Below are 12,193 nucleotides of genomic sequence, written 5' to 3'. Positions count from 1 at the left end.
CTTGTTTTTAGGGATCTTTGGACCCCCTTGTAAATTACTTTTTTATGTTAATGAAAATATACAGTAGAACAATTGTTCTACGGTTTTTGTTAAAAAAACTTAGTATCAGGCAGTATATACCGTAAGCATTTTTAATGAAAAAGAAGATACATAGTACAATTATTATAGCGTGTGCCTAGTGGCTACCTGGCCACGCGCTGTCGTGTCAGCGTGTTGCTTGTCCCGACAATGCACATGCAGCAGTCCTTTTAGACGAATATAGTAAGCACCTATGTGCAGCAGATTTCTTTGCGTCGATCACCCGCTAACAGTGGAGACAAGATCCTAAGGAGCTTATCTTTCGCACAAAGTAGTCTGAAATGCTAAGGCTAGTCATAGCGGGAGTAACTTAGCAAATAACATAACACATTTAAAACAAGTTTGCTTATGTGGCATAGAGTTAATGAAGAAAGAGGTATTTGGAATAACATAATATGTTACTGTAACATAACGCAACCCAAAACAAAATAAGTCTATAATGTAATAAATGCAATCATCTATGATATTACTTTTATGTTACTTTGCACTATAAAGGTAGTACTACCGGAAAAGCAACAAAATAAGTTACTCCCCATCATGACTAGCCTAATGCTAATCTCATAGTGCAATCTTAGGTCAAGTACTACCGGAAAACATGCATAATTAATGAAGTACTAGCAGTGTACTAGTACCTTTTATATTCTAGCGCGAGCGCGTGCTCCAAGCAGACAGAGGTCTCGCTGCTGCATCTGCCAGTTCCACTCTCTCCCCCCTGCTCCTCCCACTGAATCATTCGTCTTTTGATTATTTTTCATCTCCTACATCGCTCTCCTCTCGAGGCAAAAAGACCAGACTTGACTCAACTGCCTCCTTCTCAGTTCTCACTCCCTCCCCTCCCTCGCCGTCCAATCCCCTCTTACTCCAGCCAGCTCCTCCCGCTCCTTTCTCCAGCCAAACCCTCTCTCACTACCTTGAAGACAATGCCGGCTCTACTGTGCTGCCGCTGCAGGCCATTGGCCATGGCGGCGCTGCTACTCATTGCTTCACTTTGTCATCTGGTTTCTTGCAATGGAGGAGGAGGAGGCAGGATCACAAGGCTCCCTGGGCAACCCGAGGTGAGCTTTGGTCAGTACTCGGGCTACATCGAGGTGGACGGCAAGGGGAGCAGGGCTCTCTTCTACTACTTCGTGGAGGCGGAGCTTGATCCCGCCACCAAGCCCCTCGTGCTCTGGCTCAACGGAGGTGAGTGTTCCTGGTGCATCCTGTGCCATGGCATTCTCTGCTGAACTCTTTGGCTTTCATGGTGTATCCTGCTCCCTGCTTGTTTGCAATCAAGTTAAATATGTGCTCCCTGCAGTAGATTTTTTTTTCTCCTTTCATATTTTCTTCTTTGGCTAAGCTCTGTCGAACCAGAATGTGATCCGAACTCTGGTCCAGCATTCATTTCTGGAGATATCATTGGTTCGATGGTTTCCTTGTTTAGGACCTGGGTGTTCTTCGCTTGGTGTAGGGGCCTTCTCAGAGAACGGCCCTTTCAGGCCCAGCGGGCAGGCGCTGGTGAGGAATGAGTACAGCTGGAACAAAGGTGCGTGTGAGGCCGATGAGTGCTCCCTATCGACCTTTTTCTGCAACCCTGCATGCTAATTCCAATTCACGAGCCTTTTGTTGGCCCAATAAAGTTGCCACATGCCTCACTGTTTTGGTGCTCTTGTGTTGCCCTGCAGAAGCTAATGTGATTTACCTGGAGACACCAGCTGGTGTTGGCTTCTCCTACTCCGCTGATGCTGCCTACTACCAGGGTGTGAATGACAACATGACAGGTAGGAGTGCTGGCTACTGAGGTTTATTACTGAATGTTTTCTTGCATCTGTCTGAATGTTGCTGTTTTCTTACTGGATATATAGACGACTGCCTTTTCGTAGATAGTACACCATTTGTAGGAAATAAGTTCTTACCACTTTAATAGCGGTTGGACTTATGTTTTGTCTGGAAGTCTTAAGCTCTTGAGTGGGAGTTATGATGGGCACTGACATTTCTTTACTGAATGAATAAAGCAATGGGCAATATGGTGTTCATGCAAAGGTGGCTTGAAAAGTTCCCACAGTACAAGGGCAGAGAGCTATACATTGCTGGAGAGAGTTATGCCGGTACATACATATGTACACCTTCATTTACAGTCTTATTAATAAAAAGTGAACAACTCTTGGCATTCTCTAAATCTTCAGATGCTCTTTGCATGTAACAGGGCATTACATTCCACAACTTGCCGAAGTCATGGTTGAGTTCAATAAGAAGGACAACATCTTCAACCTCAAAGGACTTGCTGTAAGGAAAACCTCAATCAGAATAAACCGATTCGCTGTTGATGCATTTTACTGTTTCTGACTGAAACATTTTTGTTGTTGGTATAGTTGGGCAATCCTGTTCTTCATTTCACCACCGACTTCAACTCGAGGGCAGAGTACTTCTGGTCCCATGGCCTCATTTCAGACTCAACATACAGGATTTTCACGTCTGTTTGCAACTACTCCCGCTACGTCAGCGAGTACTACGGTGGATCGCTTAGCCCGCTTTGCGCGAGGGTGATGAACCAAGTAACCCGAGAGACTAGCCGGTTCGTCGACAAGTACGATGTTACCCTCGACGTCTGCTTGTCTTCGGTGCTCTCTCAGTCAATGATCCTCTCCCCTCATGTATGCTCGTAGTCACAAACTGATCAGAATCCGTATCATAGGGTAGCTATCTCTTATCTTATTTTTGAGAAAGAAGGCAGCTATCTCTTATCTGATGTGGCAACAATGTGGCTGTGTTGTGCAGAAGCGTGTCGGGCACCGCATCGACGTCTGTGTGGAGGACGAGACGGTAAACTATTTGAACAGGAAGGATGTCCAGGAAGCGCTCCATGCGAAGCTCATCGGCGTAAAAAACTGGGCAGTTTGCAGCAGGTATTGAATCTACAGATTAATTTAACATGTTTTAAATATAATGTGACCTTTCGAGAAAGAAACAGATTAATAAGTATATGCATGCAGGTACTTTGTGTATATGCATCTGTTATATCTGACCGTAGTTTGTCATGTTTTTCTGTTTTGTTACAGTGTTCTTGAGTATGAGCTCCTCAACTTGCAGATTCCAACAATCGACATAGTGGGATCACTGGTCAAGTCCGGCATCAGAGTACTAGTTTACAGGTATAGAAGGATAAATGATTAAAAGAGTAGCCCTTTTTTTCTCATATGCATCATAAAGGTCAGGAATATCTTGATAGGAAACAAAAAAGATTACAAAACCTTGTGTTTCACTGCCTTTAGCCATCGTATTAAAATACTGGAACTTTCTTTGTGGGGCCCTGAAATTGAGGAATCAATGAAGATGAAGAATCATGTGTTTAGCATTGCTGTAAAAAATAGAATAAAGGATGGAAAAGTATATAGAATTGGGACTTGACACAAGGTTTTGGAACATTGTACTTTGCCAGCTTTATATCATGGTACAAATTTGCACCAGAACCTTTTCCTTCGGACGGTCCTCTCAAGTCTCAACTTTGGGAAGCATGAAGCTCAGGCCTAAATGATGTAACATGTGGCATTTGTTTGCTTGTAAATTCAGTGGCGATCAAGACTCGGTGATCCCTCTAACGGGAAGCAGGACACTAGTGCAGAATCTAGCGCGCGATCTAGGCCTCAAGACGAGCATCCCGTATCGAGTTTGGTTCGAAGGGAAGCAGGTGACAACACAAACATACCGTGCAAACTGAAGAGCAAGTTATGTAGCATTTTCTTCCAGTGCTGAACGATCTTCCTATGCAGGTTGGTGGGTGGACTCAGGTATACGGTGACAAGCTCTCCTTCGCCACCATCAGAGGGGCCTCACATGAGGCGCCATTCTCACAGCCTGAACGCTCTCTTGTGCTCATCAGGGCATTCCTACAAGACAGGCCTCTTCCGGAAACCTTCTCATGATAGTGGATGTTGCCTCTGCAGCTATGAAAAGAGTTGCTAGTCCTGATTAATTCTGCAAGGGGTTTAGTTATGTAAGAATGTGTCTGCTTTGTTCTTCATGTTCCTAGCTGTCTCAAGCTGCGGTAGTCGCATTGCTCTAAAGGTTTTGTCTCTCTTTCTCCTGTATTCGAGGCTTGGTAATTGTTCAAAGAAGATCCAGCCAGTTCTTTTTGTGCTCTTGTATGTAAATTACCTTTATCACCTTGTCTCAAGCGTGGCTTTGCCGTCTGACTCGCCTTTGTGGGAAGGTTTGAAGTAGGTAAAATCACGAGCGTGGATTTTTGAAGCATGGTTGCATTGGAGCACCTTATTTTAAATAGTTTAAAATTCACATTTAAAGTTCCAAAAGAATCCGAAAATAATTCTACATGATCATATGCATGTATATTACATATGTGTAAAGTTTGGTGATGAAATAATGGTGATTTACATATACATGCATTGTTCGTATAGCCATCTGCATATGTGACACTTGTGAGGCATTGTACCCACTACTTATCACACTACAAAAAAGAGAACCACAATAACCAACTATGGCATTCTAATGTTTGTGCCCATTTACTTCTTTTTTTGTTTTTTTTCTACATCAGTTCGCGGATGGGCCAGCCCATTGTTGAACCGGTCCTTTTATCACTATTTCTTTTTCTTTTTTTCTTTTTTCTTTTTCTTTATTTGTTTCTTTTTTCCTTTTAAAAAATGGTCACACTTATAAAATTTTGTTCAAATTTTCAAAAAACTATTGCTTTTTAAATTTTATTCATAAAGTAAAATATTCGCTTTTTAAGAAAACTATACAAATATATCAAAAAATTGTTCGTTTAAATAGAAAAATGCTCACATCAATATAATTAAATTTCTGAACATCTATTAAATAGAAAAATTGTTCGTTTAAATAGAAACATGCTTACATAAAAAAAGAACACTTTTAAAATTTCTGAACATCTATTAAATAGAAAAATAAAAATGAAATATATCAACCAGTGATCGGTTTTTCTTCTTTTTCATTCTTGTTTTTTTCGCTTTTCGTTCCTTTTCTTTTTCAAAAAATGCTCACATCAATATAATGGACAAAAAAATTTCCACACACTAGCATCACCATGCCTAGCATCCATGATAAATTCCATTGAATTCTGATAATTTATGCATTTTCTTGGGTTTTCCTGGTCAAAAAACCCTAAAACACTAACCAAACGTGACACAATGTGCGTTCAATGTCCGAATTCCTTAAAATTTTGCATGGAGGCCTTTCGATGAGTATGCCCACATGCATGCAAAATTTGGTTTAATTTCATACATGCCAAGAAGCACACCATGTTCAAAGGTGATGGTTTGGGTAGGCCGGTAGGGTAAGTCTGGGTGCACTTTTTCCCACAAGAATAAATGACCCAAATTTTTCCCACACACTAGCATCACCATGCCAACCATCCATGATAAATTTCATTGAGTTTTGACATTTTATGCATTTTCTAGGGGTTTTCCGGTGAAAAAATCTAAAACACTAGCCGAATGCAACACAACATGTGTTCGGTGTTCAAATTCCTTCAATTTTTGTGCAGAAGCCTGCCATGAACAAGTCCACATGCTGGAAAAGTTTATTATCAATTCATGCATGGCCTAAAGCACACCGTGTTCAAAGTTCCTTTATTTCACATCATTAAAATGGACCCAATTTTTTCCACACACTAGCATCACCATGCCAAGCATCCATAATAAATTTCATCAAGTTCTGACATTTTATGCATTTTCTAGGGTTTCCTAGTGAAAAGCCCCTAAAACACTAGGTGAACGTGAGGCAATGTGCATTCGATGTCTGAATTCCATCAAATTTTGCGTGGAGGCTTGCCATGAGCATGCCCACATGCGTAAAAAATTTGGTGTCATTTCATACATGGCAAGAAGCACATTATGTTCAAAGGTGGTGGTTCGGGTAGGCCGGTAGGGTAAGTCTGGATTCACGTTTTTTTTTCAAATCAATAAAATGGACCCAATTTTTCCCACACACTAGCATCACCATGTCAAGCATCCATGATAAATTTCATTGAGTTCTGGCATCTTATGCATTTTCTAGGGTTTTTCCAATGAAAAAACTCAAAAACACTAGCCGAAGGTGACGCAACGTGCGCTAGGTGTCTGAATTCCTTAATTTTGCATGGAGACCAGCCATAGCATGCCCACATGCTGGTAAAATTTGGTGTCATTTCATGCATAGCAAGAAGCACGTCATGTTCTAAGGTGATGGTTCGGGTAGGCCGGTAGGGCAAGTCTGGATGCACCTTTTCATATCATTTTAATGGACCCAATTTTTTTCCACACACTAGCATCACCATGCCAAGCATCCATGATAAATTTCACCGAGTTATGACATTTTTTGCATCTTCTAGGTTTTTTCCGGTGAAAAAAACCCAAAACCACTAGCCGAACGTGACACAACGTGCGTTCAGTGTTTGAATTCTTTCAAATTTTGCATGGAGGCCTGCCATGACCATGCCCACATGATGGCAAATTTTGGTATCATTTCATGCATGTCAAGAAGCACATCATGTTTAAAGGAGGCGGTTCGAGTAGGCTGGTAGGGCAAGGCTTTTGTCATTTGCAATTTCTATCATTACAATCAACATGAAAATTTTCCTATATCCATTATTTCTTTCAATTTTTCGACAATTTTGGAATTTAAAATTGTGTATGAAAATTTTATAAACATGAACACTTTTTTTCAAAATTCTTAATAAATTCCCAAGTATTGATGTTGTACACAAATTGCAAACCACATACTTTTTAAAATTTAATAAAAAAATTTAAAACACAAACACACATTAAATTTATGAACAAAGAATTCGAAAATGGGAACATTTTTTTAAATTCTAGAATTTATAATTTGTAATTTTTGAAGATAATAACATTTTTCGGTATTCCAAAAATATTTCAAAATTTAAAACAGGTTTTAAAATGAATAATAATGTTCTAGAAGAAAAAAGAAATAATATAATAGAAAATAATACGCTCAAGCCTTGCCCAACCGGGCGACGGCATAGCTTCCTCCGGGTGCCTGTTGGGTCGGCCAAAATATTCGCCTATTTGAGAAAAGTTCATCAATTTTGCAAACGAATGTTTATGCACTTGAAAAAAAAAAGAGATTTTATAAAACATTTGTAAAATTTGAAAATTGTTCCTGGGTGTGGAGAAGAGTTCATGAATTTGAAGATAAAGTTTGTGTATTTAAAATGTTCATGAACTTAAATGGAAAAAAAATTTGAGTTGGGCGGAAGATTCCGTCTTATAGTACCTTTCTTTTGACATTGTTCAAATGGACCACATTTTTTCTAGGGCCTTGTATCACCATTCCAAGGCACCTGCCAAATTTTTGTGATTTCGGCAATCCTGCATTTTCAAATAATGTTCGTGCTTTCAAAATTTATTTGGAATTTATAAAATAATCATCTACTCATTTTTTCTACACAAATACAAAAAATCTGAGGATATTGAAAATAAATTGGTTCCAACTTTTGTTCATATTTTCTGTTTTTGTTTCTTGAAATTTAAAATTTTGTAATGTTTTTTTAAATGTTCATGTTCAAAATTTTGTTCGCTATTTTTAAAATATGGTCATGCTATGACATTCTGAGAAATTTTAAAGACAAGAACAATTTTTGACATATCCTTACAATTTTTTGAAAATGTGAATATTGATAGTTTATGAACAATTTTTAAAAAGCAAACAATTTTTAAAATGCTGAACAAAATATTATGATCATGAGCATTTTCTAAAAAAGGAAAAAAGAAACGAAAATAGGTAAAAATAAAAAAGAATAGAAAAAACAAAAAAGAAATAGTGAAAAAGGACCAATTCAACAATGGGCCGGCCCAGCCGCAAACTGAAGTAGAAGAAACAAAAAAAAGTAAATACACACAAGCATTAGAATGTCCTTGTTGGTTAGTGTAGTCCTTCTTAGACTAGGAGGTCTTGAATTCGATTCACGTGACTATCCTATCCTTTATTATGAAGGGGTATAGAGAAATCTTAGTAGTCAATGTGTTTGGGGGGGGGGGAGGTGTACCGAAGCAAAAGTGTATAATTTTTGTGTAACTCACATGGTTACTTATTTTCATCAGTAAAATTCGCACATATGAACATGTTGAATTTTTCTTCAGAGTTTTATGAAACTTCAAATACCATTTTAACATGGGTCAACATATAGGGCTCACTAGAGCTCATGCACCAAAGTGACTTTTTGGTAAGATCACAGTTATTTCTCTAGGGCTCTTTCTCGGTAGGCAATTGGCATACCATATTTTTTGGGGGAGGATGCATAACTTGGTGATGCACCTTGAGTACCCTAGCCTCTAACTTGGGAGGATGAGAGCCGCCTCATCAATCTGTGGGAGGGCGCGATAGACCAATCAGAACGCAGTATATTGACCACGCAGGATCGATCCAAGTACGTGTGGCGGGCTCTAGAGTAAACCTATCACTAGTAATACAATTTACTATTGGCAGGTTTTTTATACAACCCACCACTGCTGTGTTTTTCCATTTTTTAGTAATTTTTATTAAAAAAATTATAGAGGGGGGCTCTACGACTTTACCACTATTACCACTTAGTGCATAAGTGGTAATAGTGGTAAAGCCTCGTCTAAGGAACAATAGGAGTCCTGGGCAACAGGTGTGTATGACTCGGGAACCAACTTGATAATTATTGGCATTTTAATTCTCAAAAAATCAATCAAAGCCCGAAAATTATGAAATGTGGCATGGTGTCAAGATATGACCCTAGAGGTTGCGATAAAAAAATAGAATGTTTCGCAAAAGTTCTCATGTAGACTGCTTACAAATCGGACCATCTTTGAGGAAAGAACTAGGTTTCGAGAGGGAATGGACTAGGTTTGCACGTGACTCGACCACTGCTTTACCGTTTGGGCTGGAAAAAAAATCACACTCAATACGCACCATTACATGTATCATGTCAAAAATTGGCATTTTCCGGGGTCCGTTTGCTATTTTTAAGCCATTAAATGCATTTCTAAGCATTTAATGGATAAAACCAAATTTGAACGTACACTAAAAGATAGCAATGAATGAGTTGAAAAATCTAGTGGTCTTTAGTATATGTTTAGTCCTTGTGTATGGAAAAATAAGGAGTCTCATACACCAGGTGGCTGAGACCGGGGAACGAACATGGTGATTGTTGGCATTTTAATTCGAAAATAAAATAAACTATGCCCAAAAATTACGAAACTTGGCATGGTGTCTTGATTTCACCCATAGAGGTTGTGGTAAAAAAATTGAGAATGTTCCACAAAAGTTGTCATGTAGACTTCTTACAAACTGAACCATCTCCGAGGAAGAAACTAGGTTTCTAGATGGAACGTGTCAAGTTTGCATGTGAATCTAACGCTGCTTTGGAGGTTGAATTTGGAACGTTTTCCATACTCAATACACACCATTACATGTATCATGTCAAAATATTGCATTCTTCGGGACCCGTTTGCTATATTTAAGCAATTAAATACATTTCTAGGCATTTGAAACAAACCAATTTGCATGCGAGGCGACTGCTCCTTGCTCAGCTAGTGTTCAAACTTTTCCCACACTCAACTATCAACATACACTATTACATGTGACATGCCAAAATTTGACATTCTTTCGGGGTCTGTCTACTATATTTAAGTCTTTAAATAGATTTATCTACATTAAATACCTAAAAACCTATTCAATGTCTTAGAAATAACTAATTAACATTAAAAAGGGCCAAACTCTTACATGAAACTTCAAATGTTGTAACTTTAATGTAGAAAAAAATGGCCCGTGAGACTAAACCTAAAACACAAAAGCCTTGCATTACAAAAAAAATGGCAAAAAAATACGAGTGGCACACGCAAAATATGCACCCGCTACTAGTAGGAAAAAGTTAGCTGTGACAGGTAGAAAAAGATACTTGTGGTGGGCACAAAACCACGCCCGCCATTGCTAATTGAGTTACTAGTGGCGGAGACGTATTGATGCCGGCACTAGTATTTTTTGGCAGATTTACCGCGGGACTAAATAATCAGTGGCGCGTATGTATTGCTGCTGGCACTGGTAACCCAAGTAGCAGTGGTGGGCATGATTTTGCGCCCGCCACTAGTAACATTTGTCCCACGACAAATCTAGACAACTGTTACCCTGGTAACATTTGTCCCATGACAAATCTGGACAACTGTTACCAGTGACAGATGCAAACTAGTGCCCGCCACTAGTAAGCCTATAGTAGTGGCGGACAGGTTTTTGGGCCCATCACTGATAATTTTTCAGATTGCCAGTGCAAGCGCTAGACTGCACCCACCACTAATGTGAGTTCACCTATAAAACTTTCCCTAGGTGTGACAATGGGTCAACGATTGGGAGTAATCTATTTCTTTCTTGGCTTGGGCTGACCAGGGCGTCTTCCTGCATTTTACCCTTTTCCACTTAACTGGATCGGCAGTACCACAACTACTTTTCTCAACAAAAAAAGTGACACAAAATATACCAAAGAAGAGTTAAAGGTTTACTGTCAAAAAAAAGAAGAGTTGAAGGTTTCATTGACACAACTATTTTTCTCAAAAAAAGTGACACAAAATATACCAAAGAACGTCATGGACTGTTGGTGCCTGGCTGCGGCGAAATGCCTCGAGACCCCTCTGGGAGACCCAGGCTGATCGGCCTCTAGTGAGCTTATTTTCCGTAGGGCTTTCCTGATCACGACTTCTGCCATGATTTACTTCTCTGATTTTTCTCCCTTTTGGTTCTTCTTGGTTTGCACATGCAACCTGATAATGATAATTTTATCTGTTCAGATGTTCATGGAACTGCGACAACAACCTTTCAGAATGGCTCATTTACCACCCAAGAAAGCCACACATAAGAAGTCAAGGTTGAATGGGTATCTTGCTAGTTTCAGCAAATCCTGAGTAAATTGCCGAAAGCCACCACATTTGTAGCTAGGGTACCCCAAAACCACCACTTTTGCCAAAAGTTTAAAAAAACCACCACTTCTGCGTCAAGTGAGTAAAAGATCACACCGATTCACAAATTAGCTCGCACAAATAGCAAAACTGACTGGCGGGACCCACTTGTCGGTCCAACATGGCAAGTCTATGTGTATAGTTTGCCGAGGTGGAATGTGGGTCCCCCATGTCATCCACTCACCTTATTTTCCCTCTCTTCTTCTTCTTCCCATCCTCTTCTCCTTCCCCGTCCTCCTCGGGTGTGGCCATGGAGCTTCGGCGGAAGCGGCGGGCTGCGGTGGTGCATCTCTGGTGCGGCCATGGCTGCGGTGCTCCCGCTGGGGCACGCAAACCGACCTTCTTCCGCTAGGACACGGGCAGCCGACCCGGCCTTCTCCTGCTGGGCGAGCGTGTTGATGGGAGGTGGCTGGAGGAAAGGGAGGAGCCGACATGAGGGATCGTCGGGATGTGGAAGGCGGGGACCACGACACGACGCTGGAGGTGGAAGGCGGGGGCCGCGGTGTGGCGTCAGGATGTGGGAGGCGAGGCCATGGCGCGATGCTCGAGGTGGGAGGCGGTGGCGCGGCGCGTCCTCGGAGATGGGAGGCGACGGGGCGCGACGCTGGAGGTAGAGGCATCCCGACGATGTGGCCGGGGGCAGGCCGATCTGGCTGGGCCGAAAAAGGTCGCTATTGGTCGAATCTGGCGCTCCCCGATGCTCCTCCCCCTGTTTGACCTCGTCGTCGTCCTTTTGGTGATGCAGGTGGTGGTCGGTAGCGGGAGGAGTCAGTGAGAGGGGGAGAGAGGAGGAAGAGGAAAAGGGGGAAGAAGAAAAGAAAAAAAAGGATGAAAAGAGATGGGAGGCTGACAGGTGGGTCCATCTTCCACCTCAGCATATTGTCCATGTAGGCATGCCAAATCAGTCTGACATGTGGGCCAACCTGTCAGTTTTGCTATTAGACGCGGCTTAATTTTGAATCGGCGTGATTAGTAACTCACTTGATGCAGAAGTGGTGGTTTTTTGAAACTTTTGGTAAAAATGATAGTTTAGGAATACCCTAGTCACAAATGTGGTGGCTTTCAACAATTTACTCGCAAATCCTTCTCTAGCCCTGTTTGTTCGATTTATGAATTTCACTCAGAACCAAAGTTCTACTTAATCTGGTTGAAAATTCAAATGCACGTCTCGGCTATTTCCCATCTGTAGAAGA

At 40.9% G+C, this 12,193-nt stretch overlaps 1 protein-coding gene across 2 annotated transcripts; it reads left to right on the top strand.

Annotated features, from left to right (window-relative positions):
- Positions 1-749: 749 nt before the first annotated feature.
- LOC125515790 (serine carboxypeptidase-like 45) lies at positions 750-4,247 on the top strand. 2 transcript variants are annotated; one of them, XM_048681290.1, is made up of 10 exons: positions 753-1,260; positions 1,502-1,603; positions 1,743-1,838; positions 2,073-2,165; positions 2,264-2,343; positions 2,430-2,711; positions 2,836-2,963; positions 3,117-3,209; positions 3,628-3,745; positions 3,828-4,247. In XM_048681290.1, the coding sequence occupies exons 1-10, from the start codon at positions 999-1,001 to the stop codon at positions 3,978-3,980; spliced, it is 1,407 nt and encodes a 468-aa protein (XP_048537247.1). In that variant the 5' UTR covers positions 753-998; the 3' UTR covers positions 3,981-4,247. The 2 variants fall into 2 exon arrangements, with proteins under 2 accessions (XP_048537248.1, XP_048537247.1); XM_048681291.1 differs by lacking the exons at positions 3,628-3,745; positions 3,828-4,247 and adding an exon at positions 3,497-3,625 and having other exon boundaries at positions 750-1,260.
- The last annotated feature ends 7,946 nt before the right edge of the window (positions 4,248-12,193 follow it).

This window comes from Triticum urartu, chromosome 6 (genome assembly GCF_003073215.2).
Source record: "Triticum urartu cultivar G1812 chromosome 6, Tu2.1, whole genome shotgun sequence".
Taxonomy (NCBI): domain Eukaryota; kingdom Viridiplantae; phylum Streptophyta; class Magnoliopsida; order Poales; family Poaceae; genus Triticum; species Triticum urartu.
Note: the sequence above shows the minus strand (reverse complement) of the source record. Positions and strands in the feature narration are given on the sequence as shown.

Coding starts and splice junctions, on each gene's coding strand:
- LOC125515790 (XM_048681290.1), top strand. CDS start 999: ATGCCGGCTCTACTGTGCTGCCGCTGCAGGCCATTGGCCATGGCGGCG. Junction 2,964..3,116: donor AACTGGGCAGTTTGCAGCAG/GTATTGAATCTA, acceptor GTTTTGTTACAG/TGTTCTTGAGTATGAGCTCC. Junction 3,210..3,627: donor ATCAGAGTACTAGTTTACAG/GTATAGAAGGAT, acceptor TTGTAAATTCAG/TGGCGATCAAGACTCGGTGA.